The sequence below is a fragment of the Rhinolophus sinicus genome, chromosome 14 (assembly GCF_057876585.1).
Source record: "Rhinolophus sinicus isolate RSI-liver-muscle chromosome 14, RSI-T2T, whole genome shotgun sequence".
NCBI classification, from domain to species: Eukaryota; Metazoa; Chordata; class Mammalia; order Chiroptera; family Rhinolophidae; genus Rhinolophus; species Rhinolophus sinicus.
The window spans coordinates 172,630,082-172,653,985 of NC_142514.1; the positions used below are offsets into that span (position 1 = coordinate 172,630,082).

At 38.5% G+C, this 23,904-nt stretch overlaps 1 protein-coding gene and 1 non-coding gene across 2 annotated transcripts in view; both read left to right on the plus strand.

Annotated features, from left to right (window-relative positions):
* The window catches only part of HSD17B12 (hydroxysteroid 17-beta dehydrogenase 12), a 137,290-nt gene that overhangs the window by 107,771 nt on the left and 5,615 nt on the right, over window positions 1-23,904 (plus strand). Inside the window, exons 7-9 of the mRNA XM_019746448.3 lie at window positions 9,676-9,710; window positions 16,599-16,680; window positions 18,280-18,345. Coding sequence (XP_019602007.1) covers window positions 9,676-9,710; window positions 16,599-16,680; window positions 18,280-18,345 — 183 coding nt within the window. The remainder of the gene's footprint in view (window positions 1-9,675; window positions 9,711-16,598; window positions 16,681-18,279; window positions 18,346-23,904) is intronic.
* On the plus strand, window positions 3,793-3,894 carry LOC141572506 (U6 spliceosomal RNA). The gene has a single exon (XR_012497836.1). It is a non-coding gene; the product is annotated as a U6 spliceosomal RNA (small nuclear RNA).

The following is a 23,904-nucleotide window of genomic DNA, read 5'->3' on the forward strand; positions in this document are numbered from 1 at the left end:
GGCTTGGACAGAATAATTCTGTTCCATCCCTATGATTATCTGATTCCAAAACACTTGTGAGGCCCTTTACATGCTTTTGAAAAGTTAATTTTTTCCCTTCTGATACCACGATGTATTCATTGTATATCACTCAGCCAGAAGTGGGTAATGCTGTGCCCTGCCCATGAAGTAGATAATAAATGTTTGGATGGATGGACGAAAATCATAGGAGAAACATTTGTTTCCTTTTACTTACGTGGATTTGCCTCTGGCATGTGACACAGTACCAGTAGGGGGAGCCCTCTATTAATTTGGAAATCTGAGAAGAATCCCTGTTCAGTAGGCGATTTAGGGATTATGCTAAGAATTTATCCCCTCACCCTGCCCTAAGAATTCAAGTTAACAACATTAGGAAATTGATAAGTTGTAGGAAGGAGAGTGTGACCCCCACCCACGGCTTTTCTAGATGAAGACATTCCAAGTTAATATCTAGATTGTTTTAATCCTTTTGGAAGTAGCTATCGTTATGCTCCTAAACATTTCCAAATTATTGACTACATTTAGCCATAGTAATGGGCTGCTTCAGAGATAACCACAAAATGAAGGCTTTGCCAAACTGCATGACAACTACTCTTTTGATAGTTTTCATCTTCAAAAAACGAGGAAGTAGTTGTAGATTGGTTTTAAGGCTCTTTAAAGCTCAGAGTTTATAGAAAAAATGCCTTATACAGTAGTACCTCGGTTTTCGAACGTCTCCGTTGACGAACATTTCGGTTTACGAATGCTGTAAGTTTTATGGATCTGTGGTATCATTAGATAGTAAAATTCATGCTAAATTTGCAGTTTTAGAGGTTGATTTTAAAGGTCTGGAATGGATTAATCCATTTTGCATTATTTTCTATGGGGAAACCGCGCCTCGGTTTTCGAACGTTTCAGAACTTGAACACTCTTCCGGAACGGATTATATTCGAAAACTGAGGTACCAAATGGGAGAAAATGTAAAAATCTCTTAGAGAACTTTAGGGATTCTTTTCTCTTCCCCAAATCTGTCACTTTTTTGAGAAGTCAGCTTATTGGGAAAATTTAAGTAATGGAAACTCTTAGCATATTATATAGTCTGCTGAACTTGGAGAAGCAGTATATGGTGGTGTATGTGTCCTTTTTACTTTTTTTTAGAGTTCATTAAGTTATAGCTTTAGATTTATTATTAATTTGCATGCAGCCCTCTTTTTTAGAAAGTTCTTTTCTTTTGTTAAATTATTTTAACATATATCTGACCAGACAGAATTAAAAATGTTTTGGTTTCTATGGTGTAGGGTTAAATTTCAGGTTAAGTAATATGGGACGGGGGGAATGGCAAGGAGGGATCTTAACTTCCACAAAGACTGAAACTTTAGTAAAGAGGGAAATCAAATAGTATTCGGAGATCTCAGAGCACTCTGTAAGTTTTATTTAATTAAGCTTTTCACCCCCTGCGCAGTAAATACTCTGTTAGCCATACAGGTAACATTAAGCATTTCTAATTAAATTGTATTCTTGGTACCACAGAGCTCAAATTACACTGTTTGTCAAAGGAAATGTGTGCTGTATCGTTCTAGTACGATTTCCAATCTAGCTACCTTCTAATTTCTCCCAAACAGGCTTTGTATATTACCGTTGTTACTTTATGTAATTCTTTTCACTATTATGCTATGATTTTTAAAATTATTGTTAATGATTCCAATTGAAAACTTGTTTAGGCATTTGCATCTATTTTCTTTTAATTTGTGTGGGTTCATTTTTCAGTGGTTTGAATTCAGATCCTGTTTACTCCAAGCAGGTTTCTCTGGGGTAGAGGGCAGGGCAGAAAGGAACAAACGATTATTTGTGGTGTGCTAATTATTTGTATGAATAGCCTCCATTCTTGGGGTTTTGCCAGGATTCCAGGGCAAGTTGTTAAACTTTATTTCCTGTTTACGTATAATGGTGATACAGATGACAATATTTGTTTCCTTATTTTACTAAATTATTTTTACTTTTAATCTTCTTGTTTTGGTTGTCTTTTTGAGGATTATGCAATAGTGTTTCCTTTATACTGTTCTCTCAAAAAAATGACCAAATGCCAGAGGTTACATGATACAAAAATAATTTGCTTCTTAAAATAAATTATGTGCTTGTAAAATAATTTGCATAACTTGTGTAATTTGCTTGTATTACCGGTTTTCATACTAAATTAAAAAGTGGGAAAGCTAGTTGGCTTCTGAGTATAAAATAAAGTTCCTTATATAAATTCTTGGTTATGATGCCAGAGAAGTGAAAGAGAAAAAAAAGTTGTATCCATGTTAATTTCTTTTAGAAATAACATTAATTGTGGGAGTTTTTCTAATTAGAAAACAATGCAAGCAATTGCCAAAAATATGAGAAATATTTAAGAACACTAAGATGGTTACATTTTAATATATTTTCAAGGATTTTTCTAGGCTAGCCGATGCAGTTTTGAGATAGGTATCTCAACTAAATGATCTAATAATACTGATTTTGATATTTTTATGAACTAAAGGAGCCTCTTATTTATTTCCCATCCAGAATATACATAGGTATGTCAATAATTACCAGTAAATATTTCACTCTTGAGAATAAATATGCAGTGTCCCCAAAAGGAATTCTAAATTGAGCTGTCATTGATGAAGACGTCCCTATCTCTTTGTATATTTGTATACATTATAGCCAGCTTGCTTACAAAGTGATATAGTATTTAGGTGTGGTATAACATATACTGACCTTTCCTCCTTTGATTTTAGGCCTCCAGGACTTTTTCTGTGGTGAGGATGAATGAAACTGTCACTAAAAAAAATTTGTATATAAGTAGGAAACATTTGTGTGTTTTTTTCTGAAAGGATTTGGAGCTCTCATTATCGTCGAGGCACTATTGCAGCAACTTTACTTTTCAGGAAAGAATTAAAATTGTTTGCAGTATACTTTGGAAACAACCCCAACATAGAAGAAAACAAGTATAGAAATCATGCTTACTACACCTTTTTAAATGTTCTTAACCACTGAACTTACAAGTTATAGTAACCTTATTTTCACAATATCTTAAGAGGAACAAAAAACTTCCTGGTACAGCTTTTATCACTTGCAGATGGCCTAAAATTAGCACATTGAGTTAACTCCAGAAACAGCTTGTGAGCTGTGAAATGGAGTTTAGATAGTGAGATTTCACAGAAACGCTTGGGGTATGGTATAAATAACCAAATATCAATCGATGTGTATAAAGCAAAATGAGACTACTAATAGCTTAGTGAAAATATCCTACGTACAATTGAAGGAGAATTTAATTTGATGTGAGTGTAGTGAAGCCTCTCCGCTTCTGCGTAGAATATTAAGAATTATTTGTATACACATACCCAAACGAAGAAGGCTCGAAATTGAGTTTATGATGATTTATAATCCGGTTAGGAGGAAAGATAATTTTAAGTATTGATGAAGGTATTAATCAGCTTTATAAAAGCATGCAGATTCCAGGTTAACTTTTCTCAGGCTTTTAAATGTTATTATTTGACAGATCAATAAAAGATGTTCCATGTGATGGCGAGGAGAAATAACTTAGAGTCAGAATTTAAAAGGAGAAGCCACTGAACAACGCGAAAGAATTTAACTTTTTCATAAGAGGACTTAGGTCTTTGCTGATGGATCATTTGATCAGTGGGCACTCAAGAAATATTTCTGGCCTTTTAATATTATAGCCAGGCACTGAAAACACTACTTCTTTCTTTGTGTTAGTTTATTAAAACGTCTTGAGTTTTAATGCACATGTATAAAGAATATATTTTGGTGCTTGCTTCAGCAGCACCTACATTAAAATTGGAATGATACAGAGAAGATTAGGTCCTGCGCAAGGACGACGCACGAATTTGTGAAGCGTTCCATATTTTTTTTATGTTAACTAAACTTATTGTAGTAATCTTTTGTATATATAATATGTATATATATCAAATCATTATGTTGAACATCTTAAACTAATACAAAATTATATGTCAATTGTATCTTAATAAAACTGGGAGAAAAATAATGTATTTTGAACATGTCCAGACATTGAAGACCATCAAAAACATATTTAATGTTTAGCACGCTGTTGATGTAATTTTGTGAGTAAGATGAGACTTTATGGGGTTTTATTTTGTCTGATCCATTTTCTCGATAATTTTTGCCATTCAAAAAGGAGACATTTGATATGTGACATGCATACAGTGTAAGGAAAAAAAATAGCTCCCTATATATGCATTTGTATTGCCTCACTGTCCCGGGTTAAAGTCATATTTCTTTGTGTTTTTTTTTGTTTTTTTTAGATTTTATTGGGGAAGGGGAACAGGACTTTATTGGGGAGCAGTGTGTACTTCCAAGACATTTTTCCAAGTCAAGTTGTTGTCCTTTCAGTCTTAGTTGTGGAGGGCGCAGCTCAGCTCCAGGTCCAGTTGCCGTTGCTAGTTGCAGGTGGCACAGCCCACGACCATCCCTTGTGGGACTCGAGGAATCGAACTGGCAACCTTGTGGTTGAGAGCCCACTGGCCCATGTGGGAATTGAACCGGCAGCCTTCGGAGTTAGGAGCATGGAGCTCTAACCGCCTGAGCCCCTGGGCCAACCCCCAGTAATATTTCTTATTGGACTGTATTTAAATGTGTAAATGGATGTCTTGGAAAAAATCTGAATTGAACTTTAAAACTCTGCACGACCACTTATTAAATTTTCATATGGTGCTGAGATCCCTGATCAGAATAAAAGAATCCGTCAGCAGATATTGTAGACTTTCCTGGTCGTTCTCTAGGTAGATTGCTGCCTACAAAGCCTGTCCCTTCTCCCCTCCTTTTGTGTAGGAAAGCTAAACAGCCAGTGGCCACCCTGTGAACTCCGCTTAGCTACTTTGCAGTTTACAAGTCTCATTTCCGTGTTACAAATGTGTGTGCACATGCACGCACACGCACATACCTACCTACCCCTGGGCGAGAACATTTTTATTATTAGTCTTCTACTTCCTTATTCTGTTTTTGGTGATCTCAGGACTTTGGGGAACTGAATAATAGCTTCTCTTCACAGAATGCTTGGGGACCTCTTTATAAAACATTAGCTAAGCATTGTGGTCCCCTGATGAACTGTGCTAAATAAAAAATGTTTTTAGATATTGCTAAAAATGCATATAATCTATCCTTAAAATACTCCACAATGGTTAATATGCCTGATGTACATCTGTTTTGTACGAGCATGGGAAGCTGTCCATGATGTAGTATGATACACAAATCGCCTGACATATATTACAGGAAGCACATACTTCTTTTTATACTTCATCCACTCAAAAAAAAATTTTAATGCATCACTTCCATAGCATACATTGTAGTTTTTGGTAGCTATTTGCATTTTTGCATCCTATTCCTTCGACTAGAATTTTTCTTCTACCTAGGGAACTCCTATATATTCTTCTAAAGGTAATCTGTGAAGCTCTGTCCAATTCCCCAGACACAACCAGTCCTAAGCAGTGGTGCCCTCTGCCATTGCCCTATTGTACCACTCATACCACTCAAATCATTTGTTTATATAAATAATTTGTTTATATAATGACTTGTTTATATAAATATCTGTTCTTCTGCTAGATAGTGAGTTCTCATTACCGAGCCTGGGTTCGAGTACATCCATGGCCTGGTCTGAACATAACAATGGCGTCTTTATTACTTCGTGTTGCTCTAGGCCACGAGTTGATCTGCATAGAGCATTTGGGGAGCTCCTGTGTTTGATAAAGTAACATCACATGTATTTCCTGATTCCAGTTCTTTAATTCTTATCCATATGATTATTGAGATTTTCTTTTCAAAAACAGCTTTGAGGGATAATTTACATGCCATAAAATTCATCCATTTGAAGTGTACAATTGAGTGAGTTTTAGTAAATTTATAGAGGTGTGCAATCATCATTACAATCCAATTTTAGAACAACTCTATTACGCCAAGAGGATCCCAACTGAGGTATTTTTAAATATTGATGGGACTCTCCAGAAACTTCTGTGTGGAGTTGAACTGGATGACCTTAAAAATGTGTCTTTTTTTTTTTTTTAAATTGGGGAATATTGGGGAACAGTGTGTTTCTCCAGGGCCCATCAGCTCCAAGTTGTTGTCCTTCAGTCTAGTTGTGGAGGGCGCAGCTCAGCTCCAAGTCCAGTTGCCATTTTCAATCTTTAGTTGCAGGGGGTGCAGCCCACCATCCCATGTGGGGATCCAACCAGCAACCTTGTTGAGAGCTCGCGCTCTAACCAACTGAGCCATCCAGCCACCCCTCCGTGGGCTTAGAGGCAGCTCTTTGTCTTCAATGCAGTTGTGGAGGATGCAGCCCACCATCCCATGTGGGAATCGAACCGGCAACCCTACTGTTCAGGGCTCGCACTCTAACCCATTGAGCCATCCGGCAGCCCCTGTCATTGTTTTTTTCTCTAAACTGTGTAGGGCACAACATGCTTATAGGAGGCCTAGATACTTGTGGTGCTGCATCCTTAAAGAACAGTGCATGCTAGCAATAAGGAACATAAATTTCCTTTCAGGGACATACTCTGTGATGTGCTCTATGCTAGGTCCATTATATACCTTAACTTATTTGAGATTCAGAGTATGATAACCTATAATATAGATACCTGCTTCATTTAATACATAAGGACTCTGCAGAGGAGGACAAGAAACTACCTCAAGGTCACCCCGCCAGTAAGTAGAAGAGCCTGGATTAAAACTTTGGCCTGACGACATGCCACGCTTGCCTTAAACATTCAGTAGCTATATATTGAGCAATGCCTATGCTCATATAAAAAGACAAATCTTAGGAAACATATAAGCAAATTTGAAGAGTTATTATTTAATCTGAGAAGAAAAGAGGTGACTGTGTTGAAAAGATAAACTCTGAAGTCAGCTTTTTCTTTGTCTTTGTTCCACGTAGTTTAGTTTGAGGCCCAGTGGACATATTCTGAATTGGGTCAAGCAAACCTAGAAAAAAGAAATAGGATTGTGTTTTAAAAGCAATAAAATATTGAGGCCATTGGGGCTGTCAGCATAATTTCTGATTAAGTTTGCTTTGGGGATTATTTCTTTTTTAAATCTTAAAATATTAACATTGGTTGGTCTTTAGCAGTGCAAATGGTCAATTATATTAGTTAGAATACTGGTTTGGTTGATCCAGGAATGGAGGGAGATGTAGTATTTCTCAGATAAAAAGCTGGGTAAGTAATCACAGTTTGGCATAGTAGCTCCACAATCAGTAAGGATCCTGCTTCTTTTTATCTCATTGCTCTGCTTCTGTTAGCACATGGCTTTCTTCTTAGCTGTTTTAGCTCCTTCTATCACATCTATTTTCTGGCCGTGAAGAGGAGGAATAAGCCAAGAGAGGGACATCCTTTTTTTTTTTTCTCCTTGACAAGGAAGTTGCATGTATTTTACTTGTATTCACATCTTATTAGATGAACACAGTCATAGGGCCACATTCTCTGAGAGAGGAAGTAGAAAATACAGTTTCTGTGGAGGGCACTGTGGCTGGAAAAGAGGCCATATATACAACTGAAAATTCAATTTTTAGGTATTATGGAAAGAATGAATGTTGGAGGACAATTGGCAATCTCTGCACCATTCTTCTATGAAGATGAGTTTAATATGAAAAGTGCAGACTTAAAATGTAAGAAGGAGGGAGATACGGAATGCTTTAGACCAAACTCTTTCTTATGGTCTCTTTTTCATCTGTGCTAGAAGATGTGGCCAAATCCAGGGACTTCTGTTGAAATGATTCTCCTAGGCTTTGAAGATACTTCTTTTTCTGTTTCAAAGTGGGTAGTCTATCTTTTATGACACAGTGTCAATTTGAAATTGTGTTTTTGCTAGATAAGAGTTTGCTACATCTTCAAGGTTGACATCTGGGTTTGGAGTACTTTATCTTGGTATAGCCTGGATACATTTTTTTTTCTTTAAAATATTTCTAGCTGAGTGGTATTCCATTGTATATGTATATACTACATCTCTTTATCCATTCATTTCTTGATAGATGCTTAGGTTGTTTTCATATCTTGGCTATTGTAAATAATGCTACAGTGAACACAGAGGTGCATATATCTTTTTGAATTAGTGTTTTCATTTTCTTTAGGTAAATACCCAGAAGAGAACTCGCTTGATGTATTTCTTGATATAGTCTTATTCTTAATTTTTTGGCGAACCTCCATACTGTTTTCCATAGTGGTTACACCAATTACAATCCCACCAGTAGTGTATGAGGGTCCCTTTTCTCCACATCCTCTCCAACACTCGTTATATCTTGTCTTTGATAATAGCCATTCTAAAAGATAAAATCTTGCCATTTGCAACAACATGAGGATATTATGCTAAGTGAAATAAAGTGAAATAAGTCAGATGGAAAAGGACAAAAACCATATGATTTCACCCACATGTGGATTGTGAAACAAAAGAAACAAAGGAACAAATAAAAACAAGTTCATAGACAGACAACAGATTGGTGGTTGCCACCAGGGAAGGGTTTGGAGGAAGGGTCAAGTGGGTAAAGGAGGTCAAATACATGGTGACGGATGGAAACTCAAATTTTGGCGGTAAGCACACTATGTAGTGTATACAGATATCAAATTACAATGCTGTACACCTGAAACTAATGTTATTAAGTAATGTTACCTCAATATAAATAAATACATACATACATACCTACCTACATACATACATACATACATACATACATACATACAGCCCATGGGGGGATATTTCTAGGAAAAAAATTTGTCAGAATTCTGGTTTAATTAACAGGCTTAATTAAATAACAGAATTAATTAAATTAAACCTAGTATTCAGATAGAAAGCTTAAAATTCCTCTGCTTAGCATACATGCAAACTTTTCTGTGACAAAACAGCATTTGTTTCTTAGAGAAGTAGTGATATCTAGGAGTGAAGAATTCATGTTTTAACCTCAGGATTTTATGATGTTGCCTTGACTACGCCAGTGGATATCTTAACTTTTCTTAGTCAATAATGTCGTAAAACAGTTTAGAATCAGTGTCTCTCATCATCTTCTATGTATTTAGCCAACAATTATGAAGTCCTTTAAAAATGCAAGTGTCTTGTTTTCATTATTGGTAATTTGAGATCACAGATAACCTCAAGTTTCTTTAAGGATGAGTTTTGCTTACAAGTAGCAAGAGCAACAAGAGAAACGAATGTGAAGATATGCTTAATATTTGCAAACATGTGTGACTTTATGGTATTCTTCTGAAGAGTTTTTTTTTATAGGAAAAGATTATTCAAGCTCTTGAGATTAGAAAATTTAAGTAACCTTGGTAGGCGGGATATTTCTTGTGATAACCCATGTTCTTTTCTGAGAATGTATTTTGGGACACGTAGATGTCAACATAAATCCTTAATTATTTGAAGATCTCTATGCCAGTATTATATACCATTAGGTAAGACTAATTTCAGCCAAGTTCACTGCAAGTATTCCCAGTGTTATCTCCAGTAATTTCATCTGATTCCTTTTCTTGGTATAGCCAAATTGCTTGGCATAGACTATACAAAATAAACTGCTGTCTATAGAGGTGGTAAGTGGTTTTGTGATTCCTTTCTTGTTTGTGTGGGTGGGTTCTCTTCACTCTTTATCTATTGCATCCTCAACCATCACGAATGTTTTGTTTTTCTCTTTTGCAGATGACAAGATTGGTGCTGCCTGGCATGGTAGAAAGGTGAGTCACGAGCTCACACAAACAGTAGAGAGACAGAGCTCATGATTATTTATAGGGAGAATCCTTTCTTTGTAAAATTCACTGAAGTGACTAATGAACCTATCCTCCATGTCTTAGGGACAGAGTGATGTGCTGAGTGAGTCACACAGTAGAGCATGAGTCATCTGATGGTGGAGGCTTTTTCCACTCGATTCCCTTTTTATTTCCCTCTCCAGGGTTGTGGTGGTTCCTTTAGATCAGGATAAAAAGTCTGCCTGAGTCACCATCACTAACTCAATTGCCTGCTAGTCTGAGGGGGCGGATAGAGTTTCTGGGATATTCCCGGGAATACCTTCTTAGAGCTGTATGCTGTCAGAGTCAACCAGTGGAGTTTCATGAAGCAAGACCCCATCCTCTAATTTTTCAGTTCTTATTGGGAGCATGGATGTATGAGGCATTTAGGCGTAATATAAAGTGATTATAAGATGTCAAACCCACTCTTAGAGGAAAAGGCTGTGTCCACTAGACTCATTGTTCCAGTTTAAATTGGGTTTCACTAGGATATGCTGGATGTCTTCATTTTCCTTGAGAAATGTGTTGTTGATTTCTTACATTTGAAATAGCATGAAGCATAAAATTGTAATTAAGCTCTTTTGCTCCCTTGGAAAAGCCCAAGTGATGGCTAGACTTTCAAAAAAAACCTGTTGAAAAGCGCTGGGCTTGCATCTTCAGCTAGCTTGCTCATTTGCTAAATTTAGAGCTTCCCAGTCATCCTCTTCTGCAAAATAGCTTTGAGTTTGGAAGATATCCATAGGAATCACAGCTTTGAAAGGGAAAACTCAATGACCCTACTTCTGTGCAGAAACCTCTATGACCAGCTTCAGGCAGGGATTACAGCTCATGTTTATTGAATACATATTGAGTGCCAGGTGTACTGAGAACTTGATATGTATTAACTCGTTTAACTTTGATAGTCTCCCACCATTGTACAGATGAGGAATCCATGGGGGGGGGGGGGGGGGCGCATCTACAGAGACCAGTTGAGAAACTGCTTCTTAGCAAGGCTTTTGTTTGTAATTCCATTTTATATGCAGTTTTGTATATTCTAATTGCTTTATTTGAGTAAAATTTCCCTTTAAAACCTTCAGACTGCTTGTTGTTGGTTGATCATGGGAGTGTGCCATGTGTGTCGGATACGGAAGTGACAGTGGTCAAACCAGACCAGAGCCCAGAAAGGTGCAGAGAATTACAGCAGACAGAGTAGAACCCAGGAGGGATGAAATTTGGGCTATTATCTTAATCCTAGTTTTGACATCTGCAAGTGACATGGTATTAATTTAGGATAGTAAGTCCATCCATTAAAAAATACTTATAAACCACAGCGGTGTTGTAAAAGGAATTTTTAAGTGTGTTGGTATCTCAAAAGAGATAAAGGTTGTGAAATCATTTGCAGATCACGAAGTATTGGATTTAAAGAGTACTTTAATTGTAACTAGAATTCAGTACTTTAATTGTAACCCCCCCCCCCATTTGACATAAAAAGTGAGACTCAAAGAAATTGAGTGCTATGAAGCTATATAGTTAGTTAGCAAATGCACAGACATAAGGTACCAGGAGCTTGACTCCTGTCTCTGTAGGCCTAGCAGTCATGAACACAGAGCAAAGGATGGGTGCGTGCAACAGGTATTCCCTGAGGAGTTTTTCATAGCATGTGCAGATGCCCTGGATCTTTGCCTTTAAGAAATCAGGTTGATTTTAAACTGAGGTTGAGAAATGAATCTGGGGGAAAGCTATCATAGGCTGGATTGAAACTGATGTGAACGTGATCGTGGCACTTGCTAAGAACTAGTAAGAAATAACAGACCACCCGAGAATCTCAGCGGCTTTGTACCATAAAGGTTGATCTTTCTCCCTTCACATCACAGCCAGTGTGGATCAGTGGTCGGGACTCTACTCCACCCAGTCAGTCGTTCAGGGGCTCAGGCTCCTTCCATCTAGCGCTCTGTTCTTCTTCCCTTGGGCCTTGCAGCTCTCTGCTGAGTCCTCTGGATCCAGCCAGCAGATGAGTTAGGATAATAAGGATGATTTTAAGGGAGATTTCATGGGCCAGGCCCGGAAGTGGCGTACATCACTTCTACCCATATTCTGTTGTCCAGAACTCAGTCAGAGGCTATACCTAACTGCACGGGAGGCCAGAAATATTGTTAATTGGGTGCTCAAGAGGAAAGAAAAACTCCAAGTTAATAGCTCATCTGATAAGCCTCACACACTAAGTGATTTTATTATAGCCAGCCCTTTACACTATCTAAATGGCGTATTTCCTTATGGTGGTTTCCATAGGATTTGTATCTCCATTGAGTAACAACAGAGTCCTTTACAAAGATCCTTTGTTGCTCTTGTTTTCTCCTGTCACTGAGATTCTACCTCTGATGTATGAGATTTTCCAAACCCTCTGGAACTATAGCTGAGGGTCAACTGACCATCACTAAATAAGTATCTGTAATCAAACTAAGGTATCATTACCATAGAGGTAGAAAGTACATAATTACATTATAGAGGAAACTTGCTCTTTCCACTTCCCTGGAATTATAAACATTGTGTACAGCTGGAGCCAAGGAGGTGGTTGCCATGACAACCATGCAAAAGCTAAAAATAGCCTCTTTCATACTGTATTGCTTAAGGTGGAATTATGACATGTTATGGTGTTTTAGGGCAGACGATTCTCTTTCATGTGGTAAATGTTTGCAAACTTTCTTCAACAAAGCCATATTTGCATAGTATACGTGGATTGCTAGTTCTAACTATATACCTGACCCCTGTATTCCAGGATTCTTGTCTGACATTGAACTCTGTTTTGATATGTTTCTCAGTCTTTTTGAGAGTCTGTTGGGAACTGTTTGTTCCAATTTCAGTATTATGTTTAAGCTTAAAAAAAAAAAAAGTAATGACTATCCAAGAGCTCACTTACGCATTCCATGATAAGAAATGGAAGTATGAAGAATTGGATAGAGTCTTTTTTTACACAGTCTCCCTTGTCTGCCATCAAACTCTATGTGCAGTTCACTGTCCACAAGGGGATTGAGCCCGTGTTCCAGTTCTTCACAGCATTTATACCTCCCCACTCCTCTTCTCCCTCGCAGGATGGGGCAGTGATGAGGTTCCTGACGAAGGCAGAGATCAGTGACTTATTTCAAAGGAGACCTGTCACTTCCTCTGTGACAACAGTATGTTTCTAGAGCGGTGGACAAGGGTACACAACAGTCTGAGGGAATAGTGGGACATTCATAGAAGAATAAAGGCTTGGCTTTTTTTTTTTAAATCCAGGTGACAATGAGTGAGTGTTGTGACTGGGAATTTCACAGCTCTAAGGGAATTCTACTGGACAGCACACCTATAGGAAGCCATAAATGTAAGCTGCTGAGTTTTGTAGGGTTGGGCGAGTTTAACGTTTGGCTTGTGCAAAGGCTAGTGATAGAAGAGAAAAGGGGCTTCCTTATCAGCGTTGGTGCTTTCTGCACTGTTTTCACAGTATTTTAATTCTAGTAGATCCTCAATAATTCACACCCCTGAGACACCATCGTGTGGCTGTTAGCAAGTATGCAATGTGATGAGTTAAGAATGTTGTATCACAGAAAATATTACTTGTTTGTTTGGATTATGTGTCATAACAAACTGGAAATATCCTGAAATATGAGCAATATGAGTCTTCATTCTAGAACTTCAGCAAATATTCTTAATGTACCTTCCAATCTTAGAATTGTTCCCCAAGTCCCCGGAAAATGAGAGATTAATCAGGGTTTGGTTTTGTGTTTGTTTCTGGGTGCAATTAAGCGCAGCCCATTTTGTCCTTCTGCTTGATGTAACAGAGTTGTCATGAGTCTGGCTGTGCCATGGAAACTGGTCTGACGTCACTAGCTCTGCTTAGATAGAGGATTAGAGCTCGACAAGGTAGCTGCTTTTAAACACGAGTCCTTTGTGCTTCACAGTCCCAGGTGTGCATCCCCATCTCTGCATAACGAATAGACCCCATGTACTGTACAAGGATTAATGCAGCTATCCCGGTGTGTTATTTATGATTCAGTCAAAACTAAGTTGAATATTATTATCCTTGGAGAGAAAGAGAATTTTGTGCTGTCTTGTGTGTGGGCGTAGGAGGAAAGCTTTTGCTAGACAAACAAATACGTGTCTCTTAGTAGCATGGAGTTTTTGTAGAAGGGGTGTTTTCTCCACTGTCATTTTAGTACAGTTATCAATGCTTTCCTTTTATTTACTTAGGTCTAGTGCATTCTCGATTTATACTTCGTTGGTCTTGGGTTTGTCTTTAATAATATTTTAGAGTGCAGATACTGTGTTTTGAATAAAGTACCCTCAAATTCTGTCTCTTCACTCCTTCAAACTAACTCTACCTCCTAGAAATTTTAATTAGGGTACAAATATTTGAGAAAGACATCTCAGTTGCCTCAAGGAGTAAACAAGGAGCATACCTGCATAATTGTGACCTATTTGATTACTGGTCTACTATTTTTGGAAACGGGAAAGAAGTTTTTGTTACCTTTAAATGAATTTTCCTGTATTGAAATCATTGCTTTGGTGAGTGAAGTTTTAAGAGTCTATTTTGGTGAAGTCAAGATCTACGTTTTACAATGAATTTGATAACATTAAAACTTTAATTTTGGAAGCCTTTTCAGTTGTATTTCATTTGTGAGGAAGGAAATGAAAAGATTTGTGTTCAAGGGCACATGTAGCATCCCCAGCCAGTTTGAGCATAATGGAGCACATAATCCAGCTGATGAAACCAGCAGGGATAGGCTTCAATGAAAAACATCATCACCAGCAACTATTTCTAACTGGCTTTTTCTTCACTTGCTCGGAATCAGTAAGGACATAACAATTCCTGGTTATATGCAAAAAGGTTAAAATAAAACACTACCTAATCTGACAAGGACATTTGGGGCTCAGAAAAGGAGGGTAGGGTGCAACTTGTCAGGATTTTGGGTTACTGCTCAGAAAGCATATTGTGTTACAGAAAATACACTAGCTCCTTTAGCTTTCGCTTGATTGGGGTCTGCTCTGAGCTTAGAGGTGGCGTATTCCAATATATCATAAATATATTTCTCTTCCCCCCGCCTTTTTTTTTTTTTTTTTACAGATTTATTGAAATACATTTCACATACCATAAAATCCACCCATTTATAAAGTGTACAATTTGGTGTTTTCTTTTTGGGTTGAAGGTCCAAGTATATTCACAAAGCTGTGCAGCCATTACCACATTCTAATTTCAGAACACTTTCAACATCCTAAAAAGATAAAGATATTTTAAACTTCGTACTTTAATACTATATTAAACGTGTCCAGTAACAAAAGTGGTTTTTAGTCCATTTTGATCAAAGGAATATGTCACAAATACAGATAAAATGAAATTACTAGGTATGCATTGCTGATTCACTAGTTTTTATCTTGAGTGATTCGCTTCTAACTCCTGATAGACACTGGTACCTTAAAATTTAAAAAGAAAAGGCTTTTCTGTCTCTGTGAGAGACACAAGGACAAAATACAAGAGTGATACATCGACTAAATTCCAATTTTCTTCAAAACCTGAATTTAACATTTTTAAATTTGAGATTTGATTTCTTTGACCGAAATGTTAATAATGGATTTCACTGCTTAAAAAAGTGTGTATTACTAATAAGGACTTCAGTTTAAAAAACCAAAACAAAACAAAAAACTCTTTTCCAATGACACATTAAGCTGAGGATTCAGGCTTCCGTTTGCTGGTTGAAGTGGCATCTAGCCTAGAGGCTGGCAGATGGACTAGATGACCTTTGGGGATTATTTCTTTTCAGATTTATGTCTAAAATAACTTAGGTGCCATTTAATCATATTTCTCTTATTATTTTGCATAAAAGAGTCTATAGAGTACCTTTTTTTTTCAATAGAGAAAAAATAAGCCTTAAGGGAAGTAAGTACATTCAGACAAAGAATAATGAAAAACTGGGTTGAAGGTCCAAGGGATAGGTGGGGTCAAGTTGCAGTCATTGAAGAAGGGGACCAAACCCCAGGGGAAGCATGGATTTGCAGGGGCAAGAGTTGATTGTTCATTCTGTCTAAAATTCCTAAAGTCCTAATTCCACACTTTACCCAACCCATACATGCTTGGTAGGATATTTTCAGCACTGCTTTCCTCAAAGTAGTTTTCATTTATTTGTAGAATTAGTAATTCCCGGTAACTTGCAGTAGTCTCTAAAAGTTACAGTAGAAATTGAGGTTTGCCTTTTGGCAGAAGAATATGGTTTGATAAGTGTGATTTATCGAGTTGCACGATGTTCAAGTCAGATATCTCTTCGTTTAGCACCTGAATATCTACAACGCTGGGAAACCGTCAGTCATTGCCCCAAGGTTTTATTAAGTACCAGTTACTTGCTCAGGATTACGCTGTGTGCTTTGAGGAAAAGTGAGGACAAGGGCTGTGGTATCCAGCTTATGGTTTTAGGGAGAAAAATGTTTATACATACAGAATGATTAAATACACAGCGCGGTAGTATGCGATGCTATACCAAAATAAAAGCATGCAAGGAGTGAGTGTTTCTAAGAGTAAGAGTTCTTGGTGCTGTGGCCAGAGAAGCCTCATAGGGTAGAGATCAAGTGGAGGAGCCTGTAGATTTGATCTGGTCATGCCCTAGGTGACTAAGACTGAGAAATGAGCTAATTGCAAACAAGAGCTATTTTTAGTTGATTGAGTTATGCCTCATTCACTGACCAAGCACATCACATGCTGATGAAAGGCAAGGAGAGATGTGTGTTAGAAAAACAGCTGGGTCATTCTGTTTCAAATCTATAGCTCCATCTGTAATTTACAGACAATTGTGTATCTGATTTCATTCTGTTTACTTGGTACGTTTTCCTTTTTAGATCTAAAGGGACAATTCTGAACATATCCTCTGCCTCTGGCATGAGGCCAACTCCACTGTTGACCATCTACTCTGCAACCAAGGTGAACAATTCTTGAGTCAATCATGTCGGAATAACAATGAGGACTAACTTTCAGTCTCAGAAATGAGCATAGAACTTTCTTGAAGGTATTTTCTTGGTAGTTTTCAAATGGAATGAGAAGAAAAGGAAAATGCCCAAGACTAGTTTTAGGGGAGCCAGAGTCGGTTAGAACTGATGGGTATAAACTGTACAAATGGGACACCAAGATCTCAGATCCACAGATGCTTTTTTTCTCCCTGGTGTCTACTGGTGGTAAAGTTGGTATTTGTACTTTTCAGAGAGAGCTGGCCAAGGCCAGTTAGCTCAGTTGATCAGGACATGATGTTAATGGATCTAAGATTGGGGATTTGGTTCATGAATAAGTCACCTTCATACAGCATCAGTTCCACGTCTGCAGAACCAAGTAGAAGGATTGCAGCTAGTTAGCACATAAATACACCTAGTAGGTACAAGATAGACGGGGTGAGAGTGTGGGTACTTTGCCACATTATTCAGAATTCACAGGTGTTTATTGTCACTTCTGGAGCGACACAAGAATTTTCCAGAACTCTGTAAGATGTCATGATTTTATACATCACCATTCACCTCTTCACATTACTACTAGAATGCAGTTCCTCCTGCCTGCAGTTCAATAGCAACATCTTCATGTACCTTGTTGAGGCTTAGGATACATCTCTGAACTTAAAATAACCTAACCACTGAGATGCTGAAATTAAATAAACTTTTGGGGGGAAAAATGAGCAAACGTCAATCCCTAGTAAGAATGTGTAATATATCAGGGAAGGAAAAGAGCAAAACGCCTGCCTTCTTTTTCATTTGGCTTTTAGTCCACTGGAAACACATGAACTGGGACTACTGTCTTTTGAGAAAGCTTGGCAACACCCCCCAGCCCTGCAATCTGCTTGCTTTCTGTATCTCTGAAACATACGGTGGGCATGTTTAAAATGAATACCACGTTTGCTTGAAGTGGTCGGTGAACTCCAACTGCTTGCCTATTCTGCTCAGCAGACACAAGACTAATTATGGGGCCATTATTGATACTTGGCATTTCAAGACTGAGGTTGAGTCCACATTTAAAAAATGTACATTATGTTTTACAAGTAGATTTAAAGTTGTGCTGTTGGAAGATGGGCTGTCAGGTTCATCTCGGCACTTCTTGGTTCCCATAGGACCAGGAGGGTACTTGCTCTTTTCGTCTCTTTATTGACAGCAAAATCCCCATAGAACAGAGTTGAACAGAATTTATATTGTGTTCCTGTTTGAATGGTACGTGGGGAGGAGGAATGCATCCTTCATTGTACAATAAAATATTTCTTCTTGGAGAGTAATTTTCCGAAAAGAGAAAAGGAGAACCTTTCCCAGTTAAATCAAAATTTGATCTGGATGTTATATTTGGTAAGAGAATACTTAATTTAGTGGCAGATAAAACCAACTTGAGGTTTTTTTTGTGAAGGTCTCTTCTGCATTTGAAATTAAAAAAATGATTAGAAACTAACTATAGCATTAAATGGTTAGTTTATTATTTTTGTTTCCATGGCTACAAATCAGGCAGATTGATGTAATGCATCTGTGGTTTCTTCTCACTCCCACCCCCTCCCAGGCTTTTGTGGATTTCTTCTCTCTGTGCCTCCATGAGGAATATAGGAGCAAGGGCATCTTTGTGCAGGTGAGTAGAGTTTGTTTTAGTTAAGTATTCCTGTTTTTGTGTGGTTTCCACAGCAACTGTTGCCATCTTGGCAACAAAAGAAAATCCCGTTTCTAAGGAAGTGAATGTGACGTTAGCACACTTTCAAAGACATGGTGTCTTTTTTCTCTGTGCGCTTTAAGTCTAGATTTTAAGAAATTATTCCCTAGAATTTTTCAGTAGGGATCCCCACAGTAGAACTGAATGTAGTGTAAACTGTTGAAGCATAATTACTGTAAGTTCTTACAGTTTTATTTTGAGAGAATTAGACTATCAGTCTCTCTCAGCTGCCAGGTGTGTAAGTTGTGCCGTGACTGTTCCAAAGCCACTGTGTAATAGCCGCAAGAGAGGGTAGAGGGCTGAACATAACTGTCTTTACTACGGCAAGGATGACGGCATACACCGGGATGATCTAGATATGGTAGTGATTTTTAATTCTTTGAAAATTGTGGTAAAATATACATAGCAGAAAACACCATGCAGACATTTGTAAGTGTTCAGTTCAGTGGCATTGAGTACATATACACTGTTGTGCAACCATCATCACCATCCATCTCCAGAATGTTTTTCTCTTCCACAACTGGAACTCTGTATCTAGTAAACAGTAACTCCCCATTTCCCCTCCCCCCAGCCCCGTGTCATGTCTGTGAATTTGACTACTCTAGGTACTTCATGTGAATGGAATCATACCGTATTTGTCTTTTTGTGACTGGATCATTTCACTCAGCATGATGTCTTCAAGATTCGTCCATGTTGTAGCACGTATCAGAATTTCCTTCCTTTTTAAGGCTGAATAGTATTCCCTTTTGTATGTAGAGACCACGTTGTGTTTATCCATTCCTGTGTTGATGGACACGTGTGTTGCTTCCACCTCTTGGTTACTGTAAATAATTCTGCTCCGAACATGGGTGTACACCTATCTTTGAAACTCTGCTTTCAGTTCTTTTGTCTGTGTACGCAGAAGTGGAATCGCTGGAGCATACAGGAATTTTTTTGAAGGGGGGTGGGTTTCTTTACTGTTTTCCATAGCTGCTGCCCTATTTTACATTCCCACCAGCAGTGCACAAGGATTTCAGTTTGTCCACATCCTCAGCAATACTTGTTATTTTCTGTTGTTTTTTGTTGTTGTTGTTGTTTTAAATAATAACCATCCTAATAGGTATGAAGTGGGATCTCATTGTGATTTTGACTTATATTTCTCTAATGATGAATGATGCTGAGCACCTTTTCAAGTGCTTATTGGCCATCAAGTCCTTTGCCCATTTTGAAATTAGGTGGTTTGCTTTTTATTGTTGAATTGTAGGAGTTCTCTATATAGTCTGGATATTAACCCTTTATTAGCTAATATGTTTTGCAAATAGTTCCTCCCACTCTGTGAGTTGCCTTTTCACTCTATGGGTAGTGCCCTTGGATGCACAAAAGTTTTTAATTTTGATGTAGGCCAGTTTATTTTTTTTTCTTTAGTTGCTTGTGCTTTTCGTGTCCTATCTGAGAAATACCACTGTATAATGTCATGAAGCTTTCCACCAATGTTTTCTTTCAAGAGTTTTATAGTTTTAGCTTTTACATTGAGGCCTTTGTTCCATTTTGACTTAATTTTTATAGAGACCTTTGATTTTTATTATGTAGCTACCAGATACAATGCTGTGAAAATACAATACAAAACAGAAGAGGGAGCAAATGTAGGAGTTTTTATGGGTCTCTATCTCAAATCAGCTATTGTTCAACACAAAGAAATAATGGGTCACAGTCTTTCCGTGCTCAGGCACATTTTGAACAATGTCTTGGGAGAAGTTGCATTTCTTACCTCCTTTCTGCTCCTACCCACCACCTGCCCCCACCTCTTCACACACCCAGTGTTCACTACAGCTTTCCTTCCTGTCGGCTTTCATTACTGTTACGCTTTTTGTACCCCAAAGCCCCAGATGATCAATCATCATAGTAATAGCTAATATTTGAGGGACACTTTCCAGGCACGGGGCTACGCACTTCATGTGTATCCGTTTATTTCCTTGCATCTCAGAATGTGGTGTGATCATCATCATCATCATCATCTTTACATTTATGGAAATTGAGGCTTAGAGAGGATAAGTCACTTGCCCACCTTGAACCAGGACTCAGGCCCGAGTCTGTCTGGCAGCAAAGCCTTTGCTCTTACCCACACACTCCAGGCCCTGGGGACAGCGATGAGTTGGACCCACCTGTGCTCAAGTGGTGATGGAACCAGAAGGTGCCTGACTGCTTAGCTCCTTTCTTCCCTTGTATCTTTAGACAGTCAAGAGGGGCCTAAGTGTTATCTAGATGTAGCTTCTAAACCTTTTCATTCTTTGAGTCGATACTGGCGCTCCATCACCCACAGCAAGAGGGGCTAGTAGTTAGAGGAACGGTGCGGCCAATGTTTTGTCATCTTCCAGGGTCAACTTAGAGCCTGTTTCCTTTAATCCCCGCACCTGAGGTCTTGCCCAAGGGACCCTCAGATGTCAGAGCCCTTTGGTGTTATTCTGACTTGCAACTGCCTGTACACAGAAGCTGCATTGGGGAGGATGGGGTTTTCGAGAACCATGACTTTTATACTAAACTACCACACTCGCCCTTTCTCCCTTCCTTGACACCAGTCATTTCATTCTAGTATCTCAGAGCTGTAGAATGTGTTGTGCTTTGCTAACAAGGAACAGTAAAGCATTCATGGGGGGTAAGACATCAATGCTGCTTAATATCGTGCCATTGTTTCATTCTGATGAACCATTGTAATCATGCTATTAATTTAAAAAATTTTAAACACCTACTGAGACTAGGCAGGAATCCTTTAGTCCACTGGCCGTGTGACCAGAAGCTGCAACTGTTTCAGTGACAAAAGGGAGTATTAGGCTTTGTGAGCACAGATGAGTGATTTCTAAAATTCTATGACTATACAAGACTGATTCCTTTCTCATTCCCACAACTTATTTCTCTCAAAGGTCTTTTCTCCTGATTTACTGCCTGTGAATCTGTTGTGATTGGAAGCTACTACAAAAACACATTAGCACTTGTTTTCCAAAATACTGTATTTTGATTATTTTCATTTTCCCTAATAATGAAGTATGCATTATGTAATTTCATCGATCATTGTCTTCCTTCACATGAATTCTTTCAGGGTTTAAATTGAGAATGAATTTGGTGAAAAAATAAAAATTCCTATGTTGGTGAAGGAAAGTACAGTTGTCATTTCTGTGTGAACACATCAGAATGCTGAAGTCTCGTGTCAGTTCTGACCAGACGGACAAAAAAAAAATCCAGTCTAAATGAAGCTTAGGGTTAAACATGATTGGTTCTTTGGTGATGTTTTATGTCTGCACAATTTTTGGACTAGGAATCTTTACCAGCTCCTTTACCCTTCTACTCCATCCCACGTGCTGTTTCCTGGGTTATCTCGTTGCCATCCAAGTCAGGTAATGTTGCTTTCCTTCGTCGTGCTCCAGTGGCTACCCATCATGTGGAGGATTGAATTCAGACACCATAGGGCCATCGCCTGTCTTGCCCCTCCATTATCCCACCCTGTGCTCCAGCCAGAGTGGATGAGGTGGTGTCTAGGACTTGCCCTACCCTCTGCAGTGCCAGGGGCTGACTCCTCTGCTGGCATGCCCTTTCCCGAACTCTTCTCTAAATCTACACTCCACCTATCCTCCTGGTCCATTCACATCTGAGCCTGTGATCCCCTCCATCTTTCGGGACTCAGGCCACAGTTCACCTGCTCTGGGAAACCTTATCTCACCACTTGGCACATTTGGTTATGCCCTCCCTTCTGCTTTTGTATTTATTAAGTACGCCTGCCTGATGCTTTCTGGCCCTCCCCCCCACCCTGTTCATTGTAGTCTTGATAGCTGGGCTCTTTATCTAGTCTCTGTGTTGTTAATTCACGGCACACTGGAGACCTGCCTTTTGCTTGATGTCACGGAGGACTCCAATTATACATGGCCATGCTTTGCAGGCATCTGTTTTGAAGGCCTTTTAAGCTTCTTGTGTTGCTCCCATATGCCTCTGGTCTTGAGTTTTCAACCTCTACATCTAGAGGGCTGCCAGGCTAACGCTATGTTGCCAAGTTTCAGTTTCTTCTAGTCTTAGGAAGGAAAGTTATCTTTTTCAGCCTACCTCCATGTGAATGTACATCGGGTTGCTCTTTGGAGAGAGGAAGAGAGCATGTTTTTCAAATTCTAGGTGGTTCTGTGTTCAATCCCTTATTACTATGTTTTTCCTTTGCTTTTTCTCTTCCCACCTTTCCCTCAACTTGTTTCCTATAATTTTGTAAGAGCATTTAAAATTTCCTTCATGAATTCAGATTTGCCATTATGTAAGCATGTCCTGGAAATGCAAATGAAGAGTAGCGACAACACGTGATATAAATTCCCTGGAAGTGAATTTGGGCCTGATAGGCTCTATTGATTTTTGAATAGAGGATAAGAAGTACATTCTTGTAAACCTTATCAGGAGTGTGCTCTGTCGGGGTGGACTATCTGTTCTCATTATTACCCTATAATTAAACAACAGGCACAATTACGCTTCACTCTTTCAAAGGGCAAAGTCGTAAGTCATCTGACCGGCTAGTTGATGGGTCTCAGTATTAGACCCCTCCGTGTCCTGTACCGACTAACCATTAATGCTGAGCACGCAAGAACTGGCGAACACTAAGATGGCACCCTAAAATTATACTTCTTGAATTCTTACTCTGGAAAGCTTTCACAAGCCTTCCTGTTGCTTTAGAAAGTTTCTATTTGGAAATAACTGCAAATCTACAGCGAAGTAGTAAGGATGAGAATAGTACAAAGAGCGCCTGCATGAATACCCATTACGCGGAATCGCTGATTGTTAATGTTTTACTCCATTTGTTTTATCATTGGAAAGTAAGTCGCATATCTCATGGTTCTTTACCTCTAAATACTTTAGTGTGTATTTCCAAAGAATAAGGAGAATCTTCTACAACCACAATACAGTTACCAACTTTAGAGTTAACATTGATACACTATTTTTTTTCTAATTTTCCATTTGTATTCCAACTTGTAATCCCCATAGGATTCTGTAGAGCATTTTTTTCATCCTAGGACCAGGTTTTAGATGGTTGTCCTATGTCTCTTCGTTTTCTTTAATCTGGACTACATCCACAGCCTTTGTCTTTTATGACATTGATCATTGTGAAGAGTACAGGACTCCGCCCTGCTCTTGTTAATTGAACAGATCCTGAAATGGAAAACGAATACAGACTTAAAGAAGAAAAGGTTCCCTCAGGTGCCTCATAGAAGCTGCAGCCTCTGCTTTAAGAATCTGCGCCAGCTACACTGGTGAATTGAATGCTCATAAAAGGCAGATTTGACACCATGTCTAGAATACCACATTGTGCAAATAGATTATAGCCTCTGGATCCGTGTTTTCCAAAGCATGGGTGTGAACTGTCCTGGTCAGTTTTTAAATTCGAGAAGGCATATGTAGTCCACAGGTGACTACAGGAAAGATGCTCTACCGTGTGAAGTTACAGGATCCAGTGTTTGATCCTTAAATACCCACCATGCA